Genomic DNA, 27,830 nt, shown 5'->3' with positions numbered 1-27,830 from the left:
GTAGGTGGTGCAAACATTTTTGATCAATTTATAAGGCTGTTTCAGGATGAATAGTGAATTATGAAGTGGCAGTGTAGACTAGTTTGAATAAAACATTTTGTATAACATGTGCTCAGTTTTTATTGGCTGCATAGATAAGCTTCAGTTTAAATTGTGGTACTCCATTGCAATGGGTTGATTTATCAATTATCAATTTTGCTTTGAGTTTCAAATTATGAAATCATGTTTGAGTTTTTGTAATTGAATTTTTCAGTTAAGATTGTGAGTTATTGGTCGGGTCTACTGTAACATTTAAATATGCTGCACATGTTTACAAATGCTGAGTATGCCAATGTGGTATTTGTTTACGGGTTTTGTAATGGAAACACTGCTGCTGCTTGTAGAGAATATGGTAGATGATTACGCAACTGTGTAGTAACAGAGCCAAAAGTTTTTACTCGTGTTTCCACTAAACAGCAGGGGACTGGTGCAGTGCCCCTCAGTTCATTGGAATGTGCAAACGAACAAAATGTGGATGTAGTAGAATACATCAGTCAGTTGGTAGAATGTAGTTGTTCATCAACTGCATGTAGAATTTTTACACAGATCAGTCCACATATAAGAATATGGCAGACATGATGTATACAAGGCTTCTTTACTTGCCATTTACAGTGGATTTGAGAAGGTGAAGATTGATGATTGGAATTTTATAGTTGGCTAATTGCAAATCACCAAGTAATCCCATTAATGATGTTCACTAATGAAGCCACTTTCATTTTTATTAGTATCAGTAAGGCTTGTAGCTCTCACTGGTGGTCCAACAAAAATACACAGTCCTTTGTGGAGACACATTTTCAAAAACACTTCTCTGTAAATGTGTGATGTGATAGTCACTTCATTGTGTTACTGCATTATCTTATAGTGCCCCATTATCTGGACTTTCTTAAAACCAGCTTCTAGTGTTATTGGAAGAAATATCTTTGGCTACAAGGATTGTTATGTTCTTCCAGCATGGTGGCCGCCCTACCCCCTTTCCCCTGAACATTCTAAGTCATCAGGAGACACATCATCTAAGCCTAACATTTCCTGGAAGTTAGATCAGCAGAAATGGTCATGTTTCTAGGCCACCACTGTCCCCGGGTCGTACTCCTATAGATTTTTGGCTGTGGGGTGGTTGAAATGTGAATTCTACAAAGAAGTAGGAAGCATAAGAGAGAGATTGACCATTCGGACTGTGTATAGTACGGTGCCCATAAAAGAAAGCCAAGACAACACCAGAAGAGCTACACATAGATGTATTAAGATAATTGAAAGGTGCATTAAAATCAGAGGTGGAATTTATAAAAATCTACTTTGCATGTGCATTTGCTTACCACTTTCTGTGAGTGTTTAGTCAGGTTACATTCTAAAAGCTGTGTCTCTGAAACCAATACAAATTGGACACATTATATACATAGCTCTATTTGAATTAGTCTATACTAGCACTTCCTAAAATATTTACCATTCCTCCTGAAGGATCCTATATAAAAATAAGCAGAAGTCCCCAGTATTATTTGAATATAGCATTATCAATAAACCACTAGATTCTTTGGCATGGTTTAAGTAAAGCTGTAATTGAACAGTGGCACAGTGCCCAGAAATGTTCGCATTACATTATTTTAGTGTTCCCTTATGCTTGTGACACAGTTAAACCAAAGAAATAAAATAAGTAGATCATCAGTTGGTCACACTCATCCCATGGGTGAACATATGGCCCCAAGCCCTTGGAATATTACTTCCCTTTCATTCTAGCAGCTCTAACCTCTGCCTTATTCTGCTGGTCAGTGCCACGAGTCCTCTTATTACCATACACTCTGGGCATGCTTCAGCAACAGTCGTGGGGACATGACAGTGGAGAGCAGGCCTTTTGGCTTAACTGCCCAGCTCACTAGGGTGGTACAGGGGCACCTGGCACACCCCAAATCAGTGAGACTTAACTAGACAAGCAAAACTCTGTCTGGCTGAACATTTATTCCCCTAGTGCCTCCTAGAAACAGAATTGATTTTTCTGCTCAAACATTTGACAGGTGAACTTTGAGAAAGTACAAACACAACCAACAAAGAAAGCTCAAGTGGTGGACTGTCCTCCTGAGAGAACAAAATAAAAGAATTATGGTAAAGAGGGTAATGGGGAACAAACTTTGTCGAAATTCATTTATAGTAGTTATGAGAGAGGAGGGATCCTTTGAAATGATCTCCGTTTTACATATTCCCAAAGCCATAAAGCAATTGCTGGTTCTTTGAAAGAAGTCAAATGACTTAGAAACAGCATTTTGCTGGTTGAAATAGCAATGTCAAAGTGTCTAAGCTGCTGAAGAGCAAAAAATAGGTAACTACCTTAAAATAATTGAAATGCGTAACACCCTTGATTTCAGGAAGGGGATAGTCACCAGCCTTGATATAATGGAAATAGAAGAATAATAGTCAATGTGAACATCACAGAAGTGAAAAGATTATGAAGAAACTAAGTGGGTCACTAAAAAAAAGACATTAATTTTAATATTTAACACTTCCATACTACCAGAGCATATCATGGCTGTTTTTATCTGTCTCAAAATTAGACCCTATATACAAAACCCAGTGCAAAGCCACATGAAGCAAATGGATTGTGTACATCTCTACTCAAGAGTTTAAATTGTCCAGATGATCATCCTGTGTGATGCAGTGATTGCTGTGTGTTGGTGTTGCTGTCATCGTCATCTTCTCTGAAGATTGGTTGGACGTAGCTCTTCATGCTAGTCTAGCAAGTCTCTTCATCTCTACAGATCTACTGCAGATGACATCCATTTGGACCTTCTTGCTGTATTCAAGACTTCATCTCCATTTACAGTCACTCCCTCTGCACCCCCCCCCCCCACCCCCGCCAAGGGAAAAAAAAAAAAAAAAATCAGCGCAACAATTCCTTCCAATATGAAATTGATAATGTCATCATGCCTCATGCTGTGTCCTATCAACAGAATCCTTCATTTAATCGAGTTGTACCAAAAATTTCTATTTTCCACAATTCGATTAAGCATTTGTTATTCGACCTACCAATCTAATCTTCTTGTCTGAATTGTATATCGTCCACATCTCACTTCTGTACAAGGCTACACTCCAGACAAATACCTCCAGAAAATTCTTCCAAATGCTTAAATTGGTATTAGATGTTATTGTTTCTCAGAAATGATTTTCTTACTATTGCCAGTCTGTGTTTTCACCTCTCTGCTCTTCCCATCAGGGAATTTTTCTGCCAAAACAGCAAACCTCACCTGTTGCTTTTAGACTTTGATTTCATAATCTGATTTCCTCATAATCACCTGATTTGATTCAACCACAACCCATTACCCTTGTTTTTCTTTTGTTAATGTTCATCTTAATCTGTTTCCCAGACACAACCATTTTGTTTAAAGTCTGTTGCCATGTCGGAAAGAATTAAAATGTTATTAATGAACCTCAAAGTGCTCTCTCTCTCTCTCTCTCTCTCTCTCTCTCTCTCTCTCTCTCTCTCTCTCTCTCAGTTCTTACTGAATGCTCAGACTGAATATCATGGGAGATAAGTTACAAGCCTGTCTCACTCCCTACTCAAATACTGCTTCCCTTTCACATCCCTTGACTCTTCAGGTGCCCAAGTGCCATCTGATTTTTGTGCCTGTGTGATAACCTTTTTCTCCTTATATTTTTCTGTTACTGCCTTCAAAATTGCAAAGAACAGAGCTCAGTCACAATTGCCAAAAGCTGCTGACTTCCCTATTTCATCTCTCAGAGCTACCCATTCATCCTCTGTTATGCTCTTTTCCTCCATTCCAGTCAAATGTTGCATAATGTTCTTGCTGAAACTCAACATGCTCTGGTTCCTTCAACTTATCCAGGTTCCACTTTTTTAAATTCCTGCCTTTTTGCAATTTTTTTCAGTTTTGTCTGCATTTCATAACAAACTGTGGTCAGAATTTGTATCGGACCCTGCAAAAGCCCTACAGTTTAAAAACTGATTTCAAAATCTCCATCTTACCAATATGTAATCAACCTGAAATCTTTGTGTCCCTCAATCTCCTCCACCAAGCGAGGTGGCAAAATAGTTAGCACACAGGACTCGTATTCAGGAAGATGATGCTTCAAACCCGTGTCCAGCCGCCCTGATTTAAGTTTTCCATGATTTCGCTAAATTGCTTCAGACAAAATCCAGAATGGTTCCTTTCAAAGGGGAAAGGTAATTACTTGTGGAGTTACTATCCTTCCCTAGTTTTTATGGGGGGTATGTTAAAGATTCCCATTCATGAATCCTTTCCTAATCTGAGCTTATGCTCCATCTCTAATGATGTTAAACACTAATCCTCCTCCTCCTCCTCCTCCTCCTCCTCTTCCTCTGTCTCTTCCACATATACAACCTTCTTTCACAATTCTTCAACTGAATGATATCGATGATTAACTTATTCTCTGTTTAAAATTCTACCAGGTGGCTTCCTCTTTCATTCCTTTCCCCTAGTCCAGATTCCTATACCATTTTTCCTTCTCTTCCTTTTTCTACTATGTGTGTGTGTGTGTGTGTGTGTGTGTGTGTGTGTGTGTGTGTGTGTGTGTGTGTGTGTGTGTATTAAAGGAAGAAATTTCAGAGATTGAAGCTGATGAGGAGATTCCAGCTCAGAAAGTCTTCAAGGCAATACAGCCTCAAATTTTCACCTCATCCTTTGCAACAACTCTGAAGAACTTGTCACCAAGAGCAACATATCAACTTAAATTTAAACATTAGAGTCAAGCATAAATATAAGTATTTGCAGTTGCATCTGCGAAGTGAAAATTCCCTCAGAATTCTCAAGTGCTCCAAAGCCGGTGAAAGGGTCGTCCAAATAAAAATTTTCAATGTCGGGGAAACTAATGAGCTAGCATCTTCGCCCATACAAACACCACCACTTCCAAGTAAAGTGATAGGTTCAACCAAAAAACTGACCAAAGCCAAAGTAAATTGCCATAAAAACCTAGAATTACTAAATACAGTCACTTTTTGATTTGAAAAAAGAAATGTTGTGGAGATAGATATCTTCATGAAACTGAATAGCCTATCACCTGCACATCACTGCAACAGAAAGAAAATGGAGAAGAAAACCCTCACAGATTGGTAGCTCCCATAATTCATTACAATCTGAACATATTCAGAAGAGAAGCCCACACACAGAGTAAGCCACTATGCCTGTGTCAATAGGGGACACAGTGAGAAGTTTCTCATGCCATGTTCCCTGAACTAGATCTCTCCTCGGAAATGGGGACATTGCTAATAGTGGATTGATGTTATTTATTACTAGCACATGCTGCACTTCAGCTATCCCCCTCTCCACTAACTCCCTGGCAATAGCCATTGCCACTCATGTGTCGCTAAAACACCATATGCACTGCATAGTCCCACTTCATGAACCACTTGTTAAAGAGGCTCTTGCAGACCTAATTAAGCAAATCTGAGGCTCTTGTAGACCTAATTAAGCATCCTCCCTCCCCAAGTCATTCGTCAGTGCAGGAGAGTTTAATGCACACCGTGAAATTTGAGGTTCGCGCAATACCTGACCCAGGTGGTCGAGGTCTCGAGTGTCTCATTGTTCTGGAAGACATCTGTCTTGTAAACAAATGCCATATAATATATTTTAGCACAGCTACAGGGGCCATTATTATCCATTGACTCTCAGAGACATTGCAGAGTATGGAGTGGACACTGTTCTATAATTAGGCACCCTCTTTCATATCTCAGTCCATTTTCCACACAAAGGTCAGCACAACAGAGTGAACTAGACCCTAGCTCATTATGTAGTTTATAACATAAAGACAGGGACAAAGGGACAACATGATGAAGGCTCATGTCCAGGCCAAAGACCCTAGCAGCCTTTTAGGTCATGAGGGCAGAGGCACGGTGAACACTTGGAGGACAGATAAGAATGGGTCAAGATTTTCTGAATTCCCTTAATTGTATTACATGTGCCATAAGAATGAATGACGGAATTGTTTTAACTTCTCCATCTGACACTGCTCAAGCAGTGGCTAGTTGTTTTCGTTGTATAACGTCTGGCGGCAACAAAGATCCCACATTTCGTATATCTGAAAGAAGCTACTGAGAGACTGCAGTTTGACTTACATTGTGACAACTAAGCAGCATATAAACTGCCGCTTTCCTCTGTGGGAATTGAAAATGCAATAAGATGCTGCTACAGATATAACACCAGGACCTTATGCTGTGTGTAGCATGCTATATCAGTCGCATTAAGAATCAAAGTAAATATTTCTTGGTCCCTTGTACTGCATGTGCTCACAGAACTATACCCAAATTCTCGAAGGGGAATCTTTAACATACCCCTCATAAAATCTAGGGAAGGATTGTAACTCCACAAGCAATTACCTTAGTGACTCTCATAAGATGGTTAAGAAAGACCCTTGATGCTGTCTTTTGCGGGTGTTGTAAACATACATATTAACTGCTCCCAGTATGGATGCAGAAATTTTTGTCCTATCCTAGATAACCTGGCGTTAAGGGAGGTGGCTGTACAGGAAGCTTTCCCATGTCGACAGCACCATATAAAGATTTTTTTTTTTATATTGATAAAGCAATTTACTCTACTACACGGTGCAACAGACTCAACCAACTTCATAATTACCGCTTCCATGAACAGTTATCACTATGTAATAGTTGTCCTTGCAGGACAAGTACTCCTTACCAAGTGGGATACTTTTATAAAAAAGGATGTTGTTCCTTAAGGGAACATTTTTAATTGTTACTTTCTCTACCATTGTTCTAAACAGTATGGTCGCTGAGAATGTTAGAATTTACTGCTCCTCCTCTCATCTAGCATCGATAACGTGTCATTTCAGTTGACACTCCAGAGGCTGGCTGATGACAATCAGGTTTCAAGTTTTGAGATGATAAATAATAGTGTGTGTTCATTTTAATCATGCCTGTCATAGCTGTAATAAAGTAGAATTGCATTTTGATTGCACCATTCTCCATTTTAGTCTCTCAGGTTCAAAGGCTCCCATGGCATCAAACCTGTGGAATTTAAATTTAGTTAGAGTACTTAAATCTTGAGACATTGTTAAGTGTATAAGTGAGAAGGTCTGCGGTGCAGATAGGTTCTGTCTACAACAGTTTAATAAACATGCATTTGGTTCCATCAAGATTATAGGTGTACCATTTATGGTTCAGCCAAAACTTCTGTCTTATATTTTGGACACATAACAGCATGCAGGTATCACCCTGAAACAAGAACTCACAGAAAAAGCCTATTCTAAATCTCTGTACTGAAGCTAGTGAACCAGTATTTACTAGTCAATGGCAGCTCCTACTAATGCCATATGCCTTTAAAGAAAAGTCAGTCAGCTAAATTTGTCAAATTTTCTCCAGCATTCATAATCATTGCTCACACTCCAGTGAGTGACTATTCCTAAACCACCGTGCCACATAGTCATTAGGCTTCTGGGTGAAACGGCCTGTAGTAGAGAGCAACCTAAAAGATACTGAGTTTTTCCTTCTGTGTTGGCACAAGATGCCACTTATGAAAAGAAAATCCATAACAAATTTTAAATTTCTTCATACAACTTGTAGAATGTGACAGTTTTTTAGTTAGTTAGTTAATTAATTGTTTGTTCCTCAGGTCATAATTGTGACCTCTGGCAATGATATGGAATGAGTCAATTGCTACTACATCTTCTTGGTGAAAGCTTTGATAACATGGTGACATGCTGATTATTTCCATGAATGACTTAAGGTGTGTGTGTGTGTGTGTGTGTGTGTGTGTGTGTGTGTTGTTTTGTTTTGTTTTGTTGGTATACAGTAATTTATAGCATAAAGTCTTACTATTAATGTTCCTGTTTTCAAAATGTGATTGATTTGAAACAGTGCTATGTTAGGCTGTTGCCAGTGTGCCCCACTGTTTCAAAGAGCTGTCTTTAAGAGTGGTCACCACGTATCATCCTTTTTACAAACTTCTGTTCAACAAACACTGTATTTCCAATACAAGTTATGCCAGAATTTGGTGCTTTAAGGCCTTAGTGAATGAAAATATGAAAAGTAACTAAATTTCTTGACATCTTCTTCTCCAAATTCTGATATTCATAACACAAATGTTATAGAACTTAGATTTTTAAGGTTATTTTTCAACATTTAACTTCCTGTTTAGGTTCTTAACGACACAAATACCAAAGAATTTAGAATATTCAGTTTCATTATTGATGTACTTGTGCAGTACTGAATTTCATGTACCCACAGAACTGATTCATAGTGAGCTATATTGTTAGGAAACTAATGTTTGTCATTAATGAAGAACCCTTTTTAGATCATTAATGAAGAAAATTTGCTTTGATTTTAAAACTAGCATCATTGGTCAATGAAAAAAGTTAGGTCAGTTTAGTTTTCCGTAAATGAGAACAAAGAGGAAAGTCTTTACTGAAACCATTGTGGTTAGTCTCATTATGATGATTTAGGTTACTGGCCTTGAGCAGTGTCAGTGTCATTTGATATGATACCCACATTGATTTACTATTTATCTCTACAAAAATCAATTCCTCTTCCCAACCTTTATTAAGCACTTTATTTTATTTTCACCTCATAGACAACGTAGTAACTGTAAGGACATCAGCAAAAAATCACAATTTTACTTTAACAGTGTTACTGTATGGGGAAAAACAAAAACATTACTGTTGACAGGAGTAACTGGTTAACTGCTGTGTATAGTGTTATCAGGATGACAAGAAGATTGTGTGTGTACAGCATTGTCAAGTGACAAGAGTCACATTAGACTGAGGCAGGAGCTGCATGCGGCTCGCAAACTGTGTTGTGGCCACCCCTGATATACACTCCTGGAAAATGAAATAAGAACACCGTGAATTCATTGTCCCAGGAAGGGGAAACTTTATTGACACATTCCTGGGGTCAGATACATCACATGATCACACTGACAGAACCACAGGCACATAGACACAGGCAACAGAGCATGCACAATGTCAGCACTAGTACAGTGTATATCCACCTTTCGCAGCAATGCAGGCTGCTATTCTCCCATGGAGACGATCGTAGAGATGCTGGATGTAGTCCTGTGGAACGGCTTGCCATGCCATTTCCACCTGGCGCCTCAGTTGGACCAGCGTTCGTGCTGGACGTCAGACCGCGTGAGATGACGCTTCATCCAGTCCCAAACATGCTCAATGGGGGACAGATCCGGAGATCTTGCTGGCCAGGGTAGTTGACGTACACCTTCTAGAGCACGTTGAGTGGCACGGGATACATGCGGACGTGCATTGTCCTGTTGGAACAGCAAGTTCCCTTGCCGGTCTAGGAATGGTAGAACGATGGGTTCGATGACAGTTTGGATGTACCGTGCACTATTCAGTGTCCCCTCGACGATCACCAGTGGTGTACGGCCAGTGTAGGAGATCGCTCCCCACACCATGATGCCGGGTGTTGGCCCTGTGTGCCTCGGTCGTATGCAGTCCTGATTGTGGCGCTCACCTGCGCCAAACACGCATATGACCATCATTGGCACCAAGGCAGAAGCGACTCTCATCGCTGAAGACGACACGTCTCCATTCGTCCCTCCATTCACGCCTGTCGCGACACCACTGGAGGCGGGCTGCACGATGTTGGGGCGTGAGCGGAAGACGGCCTAACGGTGTGCGGGACCGTAGCCCAGCTTCATGGAGACGGTTGCGAATCGTCCTCGCCGATACCCCAGGAGCAACAGTGTCCCTAATTTGCTGGGAAGTGGCGGTGCGGTCCCCTACGGCACTGCGTAGGATCCTACGGTCTTGGCGTGCATCCGTGCGTCGCTGCGGTCCGGTCCCAGGTCGACGGGCACGTGCACCTTCCGCCGACCACTGGCGACAACATCGATGTACTGTGGAGACCTCACGCCCCACGTGTTGAGCAATTCGGCGGTACGTCCACCCGGCCTCCCGCATGCCCACTATACGCCCTCGCTCAAAGTCCGTCAACTGCACATACGGTTCACGTCCACGCTGTCGCGGCATGCTACCAGTGTTAAAGACTGCGATGGAGCTCCGTATGCCACGGCAAACTGGCTGACACTGACGGCGGCGGTGCACAAATGCTGCGCAGCTAGCGCCATTCGACGGCCAACACCGCGGTTCCTGGTGTGTCCGCTGTGCCGTGCGTGTGATCATTGCTTGTACAGCCCTCTCGCAGTGTCCGGAGCAAGTATGGTGGGTCTGACACACCGGTGTCAATGTGTTCTTTTTTCCATTTCCAGGAGTGTATATTAACAACTACTAATGAGATCCAATATTGATCTTGTTGTACACTGTAGTGATTATTACCCATTCTGAAAATTATATTTTAGCACTCTGTGTGTTCCTTAGTGTGACAATCTTCATCCATTTTAGTTTGCTAGAGTGGAAACCAGATATCCACAAGATATCTGATACCATAATATCTGAGTTTCTCTAGGATGATGCTGTCTACTGCACTATCAAATTGTTTCAACAAGTCACAAAAAATACCAGTGGGTAATATTTTGTCATTTAAATTTGGTATCACCTGATTCATGAGTTGAGAAGTAGCATATTCTGAGAGTGAGTAATTGACTAAGGATCTTATTTTGAGAGTATCAGTGAGAAGGATGTAAGTAGTGAGACTTATCAGTAATTGTTAATTTCTTACTTCCTTACTTTCTGGTAGAGGCACCTGACGGTAGCATATTTTTTCTGTCTAGAAATATCTCCTGTGATTTTGATATGTTGCATGTGTGACTGAATACACTGTATATAAGTGAAAAACAGAATTTTAGTACTATTCTAGAAATATAATCAACTGCATGATAGTTTTTGTGGTTCAAATGGCTCTGAGCACTATGGGACTTAACTGCTGAGGTCATCAGTCCCCTAGAACTTAGAACTACTTAAACCTAACTAACTTAAGAACATCACATACATCCATGCCCAAGGCAGGATTCGAACCTGTGACCGCATCGGTCACGCGGTTCCAGACTGTAGCACCTAGAACTGCTCAGTCACTCCGGCCGGCATAGTTTTTGTGGTTTAGGAGTTAATTACATTTGCAATTTCCTTGGTGGAGCATGGAGTGTCATTGTGATTTACCTGAATGTATCTGGCATTCACACACACACACACACACACACACACACACACACACACACACTGCCTACTGTGTGTAGGTGTGGAAGCTGGTGCGGAGAGGGTAGGGGCTGGGGAAGCTGTAAAGCTGCTTGTGGTAGCATCCACAGACATGGTGGGGGCCCATGACTGCTTTCACAGATAGGGTTCCTTTGATGAGACAGGAGATACCTATGACTGTACTGGAGTAGGTGGTGTTGGAAGGATGTGTGGGACAGGTCTTGCCTCTAGGTCTATTGCCATGAGCCAAATGTTTCGGAGCATGGGTGGAGAAGGGATTGGCAAGGATATTGCATAGGTTCAGTAGACGGCTGGCATGACAGTCGACAAGCTCTCTCTCTCTCTCTCTCTCTCTCTCTCTCTCTCTCTCTCTCTCTCTCTGCATGAATGTCCACTGACTGACTGGGGCCAAGAGAGAGATGGACCACTCATTTGCATCATTTGGATTGGTCCTATCAGCACAAACTTTTTTGAATTGCTCATGTGGGAACTCTCACTGCAGTATATTGTACATTCCTGTAACCCTCCTGGCCTCAACCTTCGCTAGTCCCTGTCCTTCCCTGTTTCCACTCCAGCACTAAGTAGTCTTCTATTCCACCAATGCACCCACAAGTCTTTTTCCACTTTACTTCTCTCCTTTTCTGCTCTTCTTCTCCCTGACCCCACCATGTCCTTGCACATCACCATGCCTACCCTGCTATTGCTCTCCCTCCCTGCACCAATCTCCTCCTCACCACTACAACAACCACCACCACCACCAACAACAACAACAAAGACTACTTCTCTCATCAGATGCAGTTGCTGTACACAGTCTGTCTACATATTTTAGTAGGGCCTTTTGGCCAAAAGCTCTATATGTTGAATAGCAGTCATTTCTTTTTACAATATCATCATTATTCCATGCTGGATTTTCCATTGTTTGATTTTTGCCCAGTGCCTTTTCTTCCTTCCCGCAACATAGTGGTGTTTTCCTTTATTACTATTCTCTAATGCATTACTTTACTCAATGTCCATACTTTTCTTTGTCTGCTCTGCTATGTTTTGTCTGCCTCCTTCCAAATCACACATACTCTGACTTCCGAGCCGCACTATATCCACTTTCTCATCCACATGCAACACATGGCTACCTGAGCATGCTGGTTATTGGTGTAGCATATCATGTCCCACATCATTACTGCCGGTATAATAATCCTAGAGCTACAAATTGATCACTCTTTCTACTTCACTCTCGGACATTTTTGCATGTTATTTTCCGTGCGTTCCTGTGCCACATGAACTTGTTGAACCTCGACCTACCAAACTCCCTCCCTCCATTCCTCTACTTTTATTCCAGAATGCGTGTACTAGTCTTCTCTAATCTATTTACATCTGCTGTCCCCTCTCTTCACACATGTCTGTCCACTGACCTGCATCCCACATTGTCTTTTTATTTTTCTCTTTTATCACCTTGTGTTTTCATGTCTATTTTAGTTTGTTTTCGCCTTTTACTATCATCCCTACTCCCTCATGTTTCACCTTTTTTCACTATACTTCATCCATTCTGTTCTTTTTGTGTTTTTTCCAACAGATTTTTATGAGTTTTTCCCACGTATTTTTACATAATTTACATTTTAAAAAAGTGTTAACGTATTTCTATCATCAGAATAAAATCCTTTGTAAGGAAAGTTTTTTTTTTGCTCAATTCATAAACTGCACACATTCATATTCGGCAGAAGCACTGATAACTATATCATTGGGAGCAGTAAAACCATCATCATTACCGATTTGATCAGACCCAGACTTGAGAAGACTCTTATAAAATTGTATGTAAAGAGCAATATCCTTTAGATATTGGACAGAGTAACTCCTGAACTTATTTCAATGTTCCATTTCACTACATATTTAAAAACCTGTTCTGTAATTTACCAAGTCATACCAAAGGTTGGAGTTTGACAGACTTTTTTTAACATGTTTAACTTTGTCATGGACTATTCTCTTAGATATATCACATATTGTAAAGTCTCAATATGTAATAACATACAAATATCATATCTCTGGCTTTCCTTTTGCTTCAGCACTGTATTGTTGAAGTTTCTTCCTCAAAGCTTCAACTCTTCTCAGATGCAACTCTTTTTCTTTTAAGGGATTCTTTCTTCTCAACATTAGTATGGTACTCATTGGATTTTTGAGTATAATGTGCAGTTTATCACTAATCATGCAAGTACCTGACTTTGGTAGTTGAAATCTGATGTTATACAGCTGACAGAGTACCCATCTCTGTTGTTTTCACCGACAGATTGAATGCTTCTTTCTTCACGGTACTTTACAAGCTAATCACAAGATAATCCTGTGATATTAAAATCACTGTCAAAATACACTTTATTCGGGTTTTGCATTTGGCTATAATATGTCTTTTTTGGAGACACACTTGTGATATCATTGTGGAAAGCCTGGATTCTATCTTCAGGAATAGAATTTGGATGAATTTCGTGTTTTGCCCATTGATCTTTTTGAGTGTACTTCCCAACTTGTTTTAATATGGACTACCAGAAAAGACAATGTGCACACTCTACAGTCATCGATGTATATTGATGTTAAAATGATAGAAATTTTACTTGTGAGAAGAATGTTTTCACAGGATATGATTTTGTAAGACCAAATAAATGTGTTCCTTCCCCCTCCCCTCTCCGAAGTCAGTTTTTCTTCACACTTCTGAAGACAATTACACAGTTGCCCAACAGGGTGCCCAGGAACTAATTCCCATTTATAGTTTCTATTAGGTCTGGCTTCATTTCTTTTTTGCTTGTTTCTTGCCTTCTCAGCAGTACTTTTTTTCTGGTGTGTTGTAGTCTATTTGGTGTAGGATGTGGTGACCTGCTGCTTCCTTCTTCTCTATCAGTGGATGTGGACTGCGATTCTTTCCAAAAAATAAAAACACACAAATGTTTGGAGAGAACTAAAACAGGATAAAAATGATATTAACTAACAGCATTTAATGTCGGGACCAAAACAATGCTAACCCTCAGACACCGGCATAGTATGTTTTTATGTTATTGGAAAGTGAAATGAAAAAGTAACAACTTTATTAGAATTTATTGTTATATTTCACATCACATTTATGGTCTCATAATGTTAACAATTTCCCCAAAATTTTAGTAAGCCTAAACCATTTGAGGTTAGACTGGTGGAAATATAATGTTAAGCCGCACTTCAGGTATTTTATACAATTGATGTATTCCCATGCTTATAATTGGGATTTGTATCACTGTCATCAGTAAATGGATCACAACCATCCTCGCCAAACAGCTATCCTTTTATTTGAATTCAAGATTACAACATAACTGCCATGTTTATTCCATAGGATGGCACTGTTTTCATCCTAAGATAAGATTAAAAATGCCGTAAGACAAAACAATGCATATAGTTATCAGCCTCTTCTAGCAGTAGAAATTGAACTATATGTTATCAGCATGTAGTGCAGTTGAAACCACAACATATGGCGTGTACAGACTAATTTTCACGAAATTGAGGGTTAGCACTTTCTTCCACCAACCCTTTCAGTTAATCTACCTGGAATCCCTCAGTTCATTCAGCACTGGAACATAGCAAACAAAGAACAGTTTGTTCAGGACTTTTTACAGCTAAAGGAAGAGGCAGTGAAAAATTTCCGGGTGCACAGCCATGTGGGCATTTAGGGAAATGTCAACTGATAAGGCAGCAAAAGAGATGCCACAGTTTCATCTTGGTGAAACATTTTTTCATGTATCTCAAGTACCTCTTTAACTTGTGAATGTGAAAGTAGTATAATGGATGTTCTGAACACCTTTCACCTTATGTAATGTGATCCCAAAATTCAACATAATCTCTTTGCTGCTGGTGCTGAATAGTTCATGAGTTACTGTGTAATTTTGTTTCTGCTAAGGCAGAGACACACAATCAGATTATGCAGTGATATTTGTGGTGCAGAGCAAGAAATACAATACTAACTTCAGATGTGGGTTCTGTGTATGTGTCATATTATCAGTGAAATGAAATGATGATATGAATTAACTGTTTTTTTCTCATCATTGGATGTGGTTTCTGTTTTTCAGTTTGCACTTTCTGTGTACGGCGCCCTTTTGGAACGAGCTGAACAACTTTCGTCAGCAGCTGAATCTGTGCAATTGGAGGAGTGGGCAGTTTTTGTTCAAAGACTGGGAGCAGCAGCTGCTGGCCTCCCATCAACACCTCTACCTGACATGCTGCAGCCACTGGATGGAACCCTTGCTGCATCAAACCTGAAGCGTCACTGCCCTCCATGTAGTGGTTGCGAATGGCTGACTCGAGCATTTGGCCCTCGGGATTCTTCCGTATCTCGCTAAGAAAATGACAGAGGTGTACTTGTGTCCTGGAATTTCATTAATTCTACTGCATGTCTGCTGTTTGTGTGCACATACTTAATTATCCGAAGCTGTTAAACACTGAGAAGTCTCTTGCCCATTTGTGGTTGTTGCACATTAGTTTGTGTATTCCTACTTTTGAAGCTGTAAAGTAAATATGTAATGTTTTGAAATGAGACATGTGATATATGAGTAAGTCTCAGAGAAAACTATTCTGGCAGCTATATATATCTGTAAACTAGTAACATTGATTACCTCATTCTTACATAGTAAGAATGGGTTGTACGATTTGTATCTGTAAGAAGTGATGAAATGACATGTGGATAAGAAGTATGTGTGACTAGTGTACCTGCCAATTCTATACGTGATAAGTCTGATGATACTATAGTGTGTAGAGTGACACACTGTAAAATTAGCTGTTTTTGTTCATTTATTTGATAGATTAATATGTTCGTGTATCGAGTATGTGTGTAATAGTTTTGTGTCCTTAGTCCAGAAAGCATCTATCTTTGTTACTAAGAGAAGCACATTACAATCACCCTTTTGGTTTCTTGTCTCTCTAACTGGAACACAAAAGAAATTACTTTTTATTTTTCAGAGAGGTAGGAAGATAAACTGTGGAAAGTTTTAATAATAGGGTGCTCGTAACTGCAATATAGAAGAAATAATTTTCTTATTCTTGTTTTACATTTATATTATATGAAAATTCATATTCAGTTTAGAAGTTACTACATAGTAATGGAGAATATTTTGTTGATTACAATTTCTCTGCTGTTCGTACTGAAATGTAGAGGCTAGCAGTGAGAAGTCCATTAGTTATACACTATTTCCTGACACCAAGCAGTGGGCTACATGCCTGTTTTTGTCTATTATGTCCTGGGCAATTTGTATCTGAGGTTTGCTTTGGACTAAAAACTATGTAGCTTACAAACTCATAAGTGTTTAATTGCAATGATTGTTTATTTTAAGCTTGATAAAGAGTTTCTGATAGATTTTCTTAATATAACTATTGATTTCTGTCATTATCATTAATGATAAAGACTGTTGAGAAGCCAAGCTTTGGCTATTTTGTTCCATGAGTTTAACGATATGATGTGAAAGATTATGTTGAATGAGATCTGAATGTTCATTAAAAACCTGGTAGCCATATTAAGTCTATACTTTTGGGCTCCTATATATTTGAAAACTTAGTAATCAATTTTTAAATTGTGTTGGTAAAATTTGCAATAATTTTAGATGTTCAGAGTCCTTCAGCTTTGAAAATGGGTGTGTCACTTTCTCAGCTAAAATGCGTATTCCCTCAAATTTAAATGCAGACCTGAAAAATATCATTTATTGATTTATTTACCATTCTGGTATTTGGACACTATTAATATGACTGCATACCTTAACTTTGTTGGAGATGTTCTAAATTTCATTTTCATGTGTTTAGTAAAATGATCGAAACATGTTGGCAGCTAATAACCTATGTTCATCAAGCTGTCAGTTACAAAATAGCACCTTTCTGCGGTTATAGGAATACTTCATTTGAAAATAGCATGAAAATAGTCTTAAAGACATCCATATAATATGTGGAACACATTTTGTGAATTGTAATACGTTTAATTTGGAGTTTATTTCAACATATTTTGGTTTCCAGTTTCGTTCTTCTCTTAACCCCCCCTCACACAGTCAGTTTTAGAAAGTTGGTGTTTCATAACCTCAGTTCACAAAAACTGACATTACAGGCTACAAACTGTTTTCAAGGAAAAAATCCCGTATTTATCAGAAGTGTAATGAGCTGACAGGACCAATAAATAAAACAGGTGATAGCAAATTTTGGAAACTAAAATTTGTTACTACCATGCATCATATCTCATATTTGTCCTGGACTCTACAATATTATCTGTGCGTACTTTCTTCATCTTTGTTCTTTAACTTCCAACAAACTCCCACAAGGCGGTAAAACCATTTTCAGATTGCTGATAATTCTGTTGCAGTTTTACAGTTTCTACAAATAATAATAGATGGTGGTAGTATGAATACAGTCAATTTCAATTTTGTAATTTTTTTTTCTTATGTTTCCAGAGAAGCAAGAACTTCATAGTGTTTTGATTGTCAAGATTTGTAAATATATTCTGTGTTTGTTCAGCAAGTAGGCTCAAAATTGAATACTGCCATTTCATATTACATGGCATGTCAATTATGTTAAGTATAGGTCTCTGTTTTCTACTGAGATTAAGTGTTACAGAGGTGAGCACTGCATTATGGAGGTCTGTAAATGTTACTTTTCTGTACTGTAATTTGTCAATTTTTTCTGGAGACCAAGTAATGACTTATAAACTGTGTAGATGTATCATTTGCAAAGTTCCATTAGACTTTTTTTTTTTTTTTTCAACACTGATTTTGATTTAAAGGCTGTGTCATAGTCATGAAACACAAAAGTGACATTTTGAATGCAATTATAAGTGTAATTAATTCCTCAAATATTTATCATATTATAGTTTTATTTTTTTAAATGATGGTAAATATTTCGCAAGAAATTTATTATGAGAATAGATTGTGATTATGTTTTGTTTTTAACTTTGATTTGTATGACAGGCTTTCAGTAGTTAAGAAGAATGGCCAAAACATAATCTGCTGGCCTTTCAGCTGAAGACTAAGCTTTATATCTGATCATTTTTCACTACTTGTAGTTGAAGTATTATTAATTCACTAATGAATGCAATAACAATGTTATGTGGCTTATTTTCTAAGACTGCTGTGTTGTCAATGTAATTTGAGAACTTGAAATTTATTGTACATTGTCAGAGAGAGAGAGAGAGAATTGATTATATGTCAGCAACAAACACTTAGCCAATGGTGAAATGCTGACGTTAAAGAATGTGAGGAGAATATATTTGCCCAAAGTACACAATTAGTTTTATCTAGTAAACCATAATTCCTACACCACAAGCTTGCTTTCTACATCATAACTATTTGTCCCATATTATTACGTCAATGCTGGATATTCTTTCATATAAAACGGTAGTTTCTCAAGGACTAAAACTGTTTAAGTAATTCACAAATTATGACAATTTTGTATGTCAGTCACACTTTATTTCTGCCCTCATTACTGGTGCAAAATATTGCTGTTTATACTTTGTCCGTGGTTAACTAAATTTTGCTGTTTTTATGTCAATGAAACATGAAGGAAGGAAATGATTATGACTTTGTAAGTTCCAGGGTTCGTGGCACAGTTTTGATCTTGGTCCAAATTACCAATCTCAAAATTTTCTGTCTAAAAAATGTATCTGTATACTGGACACTGGACTGTCATCTTTAAAGTAGCAAAGTACATAATTAGTTTTGCCATATTAACTATAGTTTGTACTAACTAGTTGGTATGTACTTCAGTTGTCCAAAAGCTCATTATTAATTAACTGAATTTGGTTATTGTATGTATTCTCTTTGTGAGAAATAGTGCCTCTTTCTGTGCTTCAATTTTTCTTCTTCTTTATCTGACTGTTATGATTGTGAATCAGCACCACATCTCTGTTCTACTGAAAATCTTACTGGAAAATGTCTACCAGAGAGGTATTGTTTCGTTCTTCACTTGTGATTTGTAAGAACCTGGTGACGTTTGAAGAAATTTTCATGTTTAATTTCATTAATTTGCTCCAGTTGTCTTCAAATTGTTCTCCTTTACTTCAGTCTATTAAAGGTTTGTGTCTACATAATGTATTGATTTCTTATATAGTTTCTGGATTTTGCAGTTTCTTGCTGTAAGTTAGACACAGCAAATAGCATAATGCTTGCCAATACTGGTAATTTATCTATTAGTGAGGTATAATTTTTGATCCTGATGTCTTTCTCTTACTGTTTTGATTAATAGTATGTTTGCAACTGCATTGTTTATCATAACTGGCTCACATTTAAGAAATGTTTGACATTGAAAGTCATAAATTGAAAGTACCACGCAGTTTCCTTCCTCTCTCAACTTGCCTTTTGAACCTCCTTTTCCTTCTTTTTTATTTTTGTGCAAAATTTCATTATATTCTTTAAAAAAATCTAGAATGTTTATTAATTGATAATTATATATTTATCATCCTTATCAGAGTCCATAATTTAACTTGAAAATAAACATAATTAAAACTTGATTTGAAAAGCAGATACTACCAGAATTTAAACTAGAAGTCATCACCTCTTTTTCTGATCTCAAGTGTAGGGTGCCACCTCCCTCAATGGTATCCTGCAGTTGCAAATTCATCCGCCATAGCCAGTATTGTTAAAATCCATGTACCATATCCTGTGGTAATGTTCTTTTGCTACATAAGTTTCCCGAGTCAGCCAGCCCACATACAGTTAATGTGATGCAAAATCTACCATTACAGCGGACTCTGCTTACATCATTAAGGCAGTCATCTTGTCTGCACACCTTAATTCATTTACAGTTTATAAGTCTGCTTAATAGCCTGTTGAATTCTGTTAATTTGTTGGTAACATTTTGGAGTTTTTTTCATTGCAGTTATTTCACTGTATAAATTTAAATTTTCAAATTTGGTTTTCCTTTCTGACAGTGGTACTATTTTTTACATTCCGAAAGGCAAAGAAGTGATTGCAAATATTTATATTCATTATAATTTTTTTTATTGTGATAGTCTTCCACTGCTGAATGTAAATACTAGAAACGCCAAGTTTCAGTATGTTATGAGACCTATGTTGATGTGCAAGGTCCCTGTGGTCAGCTCTGGTAATAGGTTTCATAGTCTGATTAAGTCAGCTAAACACTACCTCTAAGTGTTTTTGTTTTCAAACCAGCATTCAAATTGATGTATCAGCTCAGCAAATATTACATTGATGGGCACATCTAAATTCTCAATGAAAACAGTAATAGAGTAAAGAACTACCATTTTAACAAGGTACTGAGTGAAAAACTATAAATGTGTCTTAATAATATTAAATTGTACTTGACAGAGCACGACATTTACTCATTGAATTGTGTGTCTAATGTTGTCTTAAGTTCTCTCTCTCTCTCTCTCTCTCTCTCTCTCTCTCCCTCCCTCCCTCCCTCCCTCCCTCCCTCCCTGCCTCCCCCCCCCCTTAACCCCCCCCCCCCACACATACACACACATTCTTACATTGATACAAGGATATTCTGTCAGAAGAGATAAGTCACTTTTTGTACAGAACCTTTATGAAGCATCTTGTCAGTGCAGTTTTCAACCACAAATATAATACTTGTTTTTGTCTTTTTATTTGTATTTTTCCATTTTTGTATTTATGATGCAATGAAAGTCTTGCCCATGAAGAAAATTGTCTTATAAATATATGTCTACTTTGTAACATGAAAGAGTACATATGAGGAAATATGGAATTCTTTTTATTTACAGTAATGTCAACAATTGTAGATATTTTTGTATTTTCATAAAATTTGACATTTTGATTAAAAACCAAATACAAATGATTAAATACTAATATTCTATGAATATGCTACACTGTTTCAGCAGTTTTTTTTAAATGCTAGATGCAGTTTATATGAATATTTATCAAAGTTGGAAAAAGATTGAAGTGTATCTTTTAATGAGATATTTTTCTTGAGCAGTCATCTCAAATATTTCCAAATTTATTTGTTTGTCAGTAGTAATATGAAACTTTTTAACACTGTTATTGCTGGGATCATCATTTTATTGTAGTGATGATGAATCCATTATGTACAATCCTGTGTCAGTGCAAATAGTGCATTACTTGTAATGTGCTGGAAATGTTTGGTGCAAATTCTGTCTACATGCTTATGGAGCATTTAATTGCAGTCGATAACTGTAGTTTTAAAATGTTGCTGTAACCTGCACCTTTTACGTATGCCACACTGGAAGCAACTGAAAATCTAACTGTATCTGCAGAAGGGGTGTGATGTCATAAAGATTAATACATATTTTAAAATTACTGTCACTGCATCTCATTGATATACCTTCTACATTATAGAAATGTAAGAAAATCCACCTGTTGGTTGTTGTTAACAAGATTTTAAACATGTTGAAATATCTATACATGTATAAGTAAATAACTCCTTGTTGAGGAAAAGATGAATGCAGAACACATGCACAGGTCCACAATTGTTTCAGCCAGTGAGTTGTGGAAATCAATGTATAAACTACTCAGTTTCAACTTTTCTCATCTGCCACACTCAGTTTTGTGCTGTCTCACTAGGAATGTGCTCTTTTGTTTTGAATAAGCCATATAACCATTCTTTCTTCTCTTTTTTTGGTCTGTTTTATAATGAGTTGTGGATTTTTGCATTACTGGCATGTGCTGCTCAAATTCATATTTGTGTTGTACAGCTATAGACTACCGTTGTTATATTGACATGACTTGTTGATTTATAATTTAATATTACTGGGTAACAACACCTGCAGAAATTGCGTAATTGTATGTAATAATTGTGTACATATACACTCTGTGTAATTATATTTATAAATAATGTGTAAAAAGAAGTAAATTTCAGTTTGAACTTTTTTAAATTTTAGCAATTATTTATTGGTTCTGTTGACAATTGTTCATTTCATATTATCCTTCACCATACATACTACGTTAGCAATACTGCTGGTTAAGTCTAGTTAGCAGAACGATGAAACGTATGTAAGTTTGTACTCCTTGGGAATAATAATCTGTAAAACTGCTCAGTTTAATATTTATTTCCAAGTCTGCAGGTAATTATCAGTATCAACTTCTGTTAGTATACATATTCTAGTAGTTTTGATGATACGAGAAGCGGTGCGAAACTGGATTGCATTCACAATGCACACCTCACTCTCATCAGTAGACTAACGTGATGTGACTAGCCAATCCTCTTCTCTGGATATTCAGCTACGTCGATCTCCCAAAAACTACTTCTCTGTAGGTTTTCGCTGTTTATAGGAATTAGTTAGACTCTTTCTCTATTCTCGAAATAATTGGGTACTCGTAGAATACTTTTAGTTCAATCATAATATATGTTCAACTTTCACCGTCAACAACTTCTGCAAGTCAACTTAGTCATCAAACATTAGACTCTGTTACACATATTTATAACTTAATTGGTCTAACAAACAAATGATTTATGGACATCACATATGTCTTGTCTCATGCAGGGCTAAGACATGAAGTAAGTAAGAGTCTCTATTCAATTGTTCGTTTGTCTTTTTATAATAATCACCTTCACTAACACAACAAAGAGTAGCCTATAATTACTCCGTGTTCTTTCACACAGCGTCTGTGGCACTAGCGGCAAACACTTGTCGTCGTCAGTGGGCTGCCACTCTTACAGTCTTCTCATAACAAACTTCCAACTTCACACAGAAACAGGTGGCACAGTAGATACGCTTCCATCTCTCCCACTTATATTTAAAATATTGTGTGCTTGAGACGGTAGAAGGACGAGTGGTTCTAGAATTTATGTGGAAATTCTCGAAGCACTACAATATGCCCGCAGAAGGAAGACATTTCCCAGTGGCCTGCAGTTCACAAACAACTTCAGAGCATGCATATAAATTTCAATATCAGTGCCAGTTTCACAACTTGCTTAAAATGTTTCTTCAACCACAAGTAAACAGTCTACACTGCTTGCTGAAAGCATATTAGATGTTTCACCCACACATCCACATGACACTTCGTTACACAGCTACCATCAGTTACTGTAATAGTGTTTGAAATGGTAGAGATAGTAGCTACATCATCTACATCACAAGTGTCTCCAAATTCTGAATCTTCTGCATGCTCTTCTGTAACCTCTTCCCAGTTGTTTATTACACAATCAGCAAGAACACCATCTGCCATGGATCTATGCCGCCAGGATGTTACTCTTACAGATGTAAAACAAACATTCGCTGATGTTAATATGATGCCTGTAACTATAACAACCAACCAAAAAATGAGTAAATAGTATGTCCTGTGCACTGTCAGTGGAAATAATTATCTCAGTGGCTAAAATTTTCGAGATAATTTGTGAAACAGTATTATCTGCAATGCTCATTCTTCATTAGAAGCAGCATTTGACAGTTACTACAATTGAAGGTAACTAGGAACTGAATTCATGACAATCTGTTCGGTTCCATGTATGGTGCAGAAGAAAACTAGATGTAAGTATAATCTAGGAAATTTTTCTGTGAATCACATGTACTGAAACTATAAACATCTCAGAAGACAGGAGTCTCAAACTTAGGAGGTTAATGTGTATTCTCAATGTGAACTGAAAAGTGTATGAACATTTGTGGAAACTGTTGTTATATACACTAAATAACTGATATTGTTTACTCACTACACTTTGCATTAAGTAGCTGCTTTAACTAGCAGGTTGTTAATTCATGATGGTTCAGGATACATTAGAAAGGTTTGAGAGAATCTGGCAACACATTTTAACATTTGAAGAATTTTTATAATATTTGCATTTTTCTGAGTAATCACTAAAACAGTTATCCCATTGTAGGGTACTGATAGATTTGCTTTGTTTGGATAATACCAGAATGGAGTAGATCATTTTCAGAAAATATAATTCTTATGTTAGTATTTCATAAAACTGATGACTTGTTAAGTTCTGTCTCCTTGATACTTAAATATTATCACATTTTCTGACATAGGTTCTTTGTACAATCATGTATCAGGCGTGATCATGGATTTCATTTTGCCTTTAGGTAAACACTCTCCATTTGCTAAACAGTGAATCATATATAGTGGTATTCTGTTTTAAAGTCACTCCATAACAGTCTTGTAGGCCAGTATTGACTGTACAATGATAAACTGAAAAATGCTCTTGTCTGAGCACAAAAGGGGCAGATATGATCCTCTTTGAAAGACTTGACAGAAAAGTGGGGAACCAGCTGCCTCAATTCTCATTCCTCCTTCCTTACCAAAATTTGTGGCATGCAAAGGTATTCAGACTACTCTAAACACAGGATATTCTAAATCCTTTTACCTAGTCTCTCTTTGCAATGAAGGACTCACCATCTCCCTCTCACTGCCAATGTCTATATATGTCTCTCTCCCACTACCTCCATTTTCTCCGATTGGCACTTTCTCCTTTCTCTCTCTCTAACTGTTACCATCCTCGCACCTTCTTGTCTCCCGTCTTTACCATTTTCTCCTTTTCTGTCCCACTGCTGTTGTCTGTATCTCATTCTTTTCCTCTCCCATTGCTACTGTGTCCTTTTTCCTTTCTTTTAGTCTTTCTTATAGTCTTTCTCTTCAACCACCATTCTCTCCTCTTTGCACATCTCCGTGGTGATGTTTTGCTCAGGGTTCTGACCCCTAAACTGGGGAACTTTCTTAACATTAAAATGTGTTATTTTTTAATGTTAAAGTTCACTGGTTGGGGGGACGACTGTATAGTCTCCACCTATCTCCTCCTTTCCCACTGGCACTGTCTCCTCTCTCTTTCACCATCACTGTCTCTCTTGTACTCTCTTTCAGCACAAAAAAGTGCTAATTTGTTCGTATGCCAAAATTTTTGATAAGAAATATGGAAAGCGGATTGAGGCAGCTGGTTCCACTCTTTTGTCAAAATCTTTCAAAGGGGACCATGTTCACCTGTTTTGTGCACCAACAGAAGCATTATTCAGCTTTCTCCATTCTTTTCTCTGGTACAGTAGGTTGTGCTGCTTAAGTAAAAGGAATTCTGTAGACCAGTGAAGTTTTGACAGTTTATTTATATACTTCAACAAATTTGGACACAAAATATAAGGTTAATACAAAATTGGTTCTTATCCAATGCAAGTTCACATTACACCGCTTTATATAAAAATACACTACATTTTTAGGCCACATGGACAGTACACAAAAAAAATGTGGTGTTTGATTTGCAACTCCAAAGAACATTATACAGAGACAGTGTATCATAAAGCTTTACAGATGAAAAAATGGTGACTAAAAACAAAGTGGTGACCTTGGAACCCTCGTGATCACCCCAAAATCCTTGCTGTGTGTTAAAACTACATTTATGCCTAAGACTGGATATTCCATGCGTAAGTCCAGTAACTCCAGATCTCAGTAATGCATAATGATACCAGAAAAATGTTTTGAAATATCATTTTAAGAACAGATGGCAAAACTTTCGATGATTTGCCACAAATGGAAAATACAGAAATGGCCATCTGCAAATTCTTGATTTTTAGGGATTTTCTCAGGATCTGCCCATGAACAAATCGTACTTTTATAAAACATCTAAGGCCCATCTTACACCACAACTAATGCAAAAGAACCAACCAATTTGCCATGGATGGAGGAAGTGTGTAATGTTTAAATTTTGATACTATACTGCAGGGTAGCTACAGTATGCACATTTTTCTGATAGGTATGCAAATGCTCACTAGGCCAAGGGCTATACAAAACACTTGACCCATACCTCTTTGATAAATAGAACCTGACTGTGGGATACAACCCCTGAAAAATTGCATTTTTGTGCTTGGAAGTTTGGAATGTATTGGTGCCTTTCACTGGCTGATACACACATATCTCCGATTTTAAACAATTGCTGCATGTATAATCATAATAAGAATCTCAAATAAGTTCTATTTGGCTTTGTTATAATTGTAATGTAAATCAATATGGTGATACCGTATACATCCCATGGAAATGTAAAACAGTGTGAAAAGTGATAAAACACATCCTTGGTGTAGATTCTCTTTCAGATTGTCTCTGTTAAAAATTTCTAATGTTTTTTTGACTAACCTTGTAGTGTCATATGCCGAGGTCCTCCTTGGCACTTCGTGCAGTGTTTGGTGGCTCTGTGCTGCATTGCTACAGTGCAGGAATGTGCCGCTCACAAACTCCATCCATTGCACATTGCCCATCTAGTACCTCAAGCAGATAATAAAATAAAAAACAAATATTTGAACTATTACAGGATATCATATGCATAAATTCTGTCTCTCTGTAATATTTTAACTATCATATAAATTACGAGGGTGGATCAAATATAAATGGGATTTTATTTTTTATTTAAATTCATTTATTGAAAAACTCGAGGCAATTATAACTTTGTTTTCCACATGGTCTCCTGCTTTGGAAATGCATTTGTCCCAGTGTATGGGCAGCTTTTTGATGCTCTCATAGAAAGAACTGGGTCGTGTCACCAGCCAGTTGAGCATGAAGTCTTCTACACTCTCGCCATCTTCAAATCGTCGCCCTTCTAGAACTTCTTTAAGTGGTCCAAATAAATGGAAATCGCAGGGTCATAAGGCCAGGCTGTAAGGAGGACGATCAAGTGTAGTCCAGTGCATTTCCTGTAGCTTGGAGACAGTTAGAGCTGCAGTATGGGGTCATGCATTGTTGTGGAAGAGGTTGACCTGTCGAATCAATTGGTCTCGTCTGTTTTGGTGATATGCTACTCTCACCTTGTCCAACAGTTCACAGTAGTAAGCAGTGTTGATTGTGCGTCGCTCATGCAAAAAATCAATCAGCAAAATGCCTCACTGATCAAAAAATACAATTGAAAGGACATTGCCAGCTGACAGTCAAGTCTTGGCTTTCACTGGTACTGCCTCCCCTTTCCTCCGCCACTCCTTATTGGCTTGTTTGGATTCTGGAGTGTAGTGGTGAATCCATGTTTCGTTGCAGGCGATTATCCTATTCAAAAATGCATCACCTTCTTCTGCCTCTGACAGACGTCCAAATGTCTCAACTTCAGATTTTCGATCAAAAGTTTAGGGACCCATTTGGAACACACTTTACAGAACCATAGATCATTTGTGATGATTGCTTGACAGCTCCCGTAGCTAATTCTGACTTTTTGTGCAATTTCTTATACTCTCGATTGTTGTCAATAATGTCTTTAACTGCACGAATGTTTTTGTCTGTAATGCTGGTCTGAGGATGGCAATTGTGTTGCTGATTTTCCACATGTTCTTGCCCTTCCTTCAACTTTTTATGGCAAGCAAACACACGCGTCCTGATAGTGTTTTATCACCGAACTGCGCAGTCAATCTTTGGCAAATTTCCGCCGCTGTAACCCCTTCACAAGCAAGAAATTTTATAATTAATTGTTGCACAATGGAGGGCTGCACCTGATGCTCAGGCATCATGAGTGTTACCGATAAAATGGCGGGAAATATCTAACAGATGCGCGGGGCCAGTTCTACCAACTGTTATGTTCAGGAACAAAAACCCCATTTATATTTGGTGCCCCCTCGTATTATAAAATTAGTTGCAGCCATGCTTGGGCATTTATAAAAGATTAACTTAGTGCCCACTGCCACACTTATATAGACTGTATGGTCTGCACATTTTTTATTCCTTCAATGTAATTTGTATGTTGTTAATACCAGTGCTCAAGTGTAAATCTGCACTCAGTGCAAACAGTGTATCTAGTCTACACAAACTAAGCTGCAGACAGGAAATTAAAATTTAATAAAGGAATTATTTGGG

The 27,830-nt window shown here is 37.9% G+C and overlaps 1 protein-coding gene across 1 annotated transcript in view; it reads left to right on the top strand.

Annotated features, from left to right (window-relative positions):
* Window positions 1-20,503, top strand: part of LOC126203694 (protein PAT1 homolog 1) — a 117,845-nt gene extending 97,342 nt beyond the window's left edge. Inside the window, exon 13 of the mRNA XM_049938065.1 lies at window positions 15,189-20,503. Within this exon, the coding sequence (XP_049794022.1) occupies window positions 15,189-15,458 (270 nt within the window). The 3' untranslated portion in view covers window positions 15,459-20,503. The remainder of the gene's footprint in view (window positions 1-15,188) is intronic.
* The last annotated feature ends 7,327 nt before the right edge of the window (window positions 20,504-27,830 follow it).

Source organism: Schistocerca nitens, chromosome 9, assembly GCF_023898315.1.
Source record: "Schistocerca nitens isolate TAMUIC-IGC-003100 chromosome 9, iqSchNite1.1, whole genome shotgun sequence".
Classification (NCBI taxonomy): domain Eukaryota; kingdom Metazoa; phylum Arthropoda; class Insecta; order Orthoptera; family Acrididae; genus Schistocerca; species Schistocerca nitens.
This window is presented reverse-complemented; position numbering and strand designations above follow the sequence as displayed.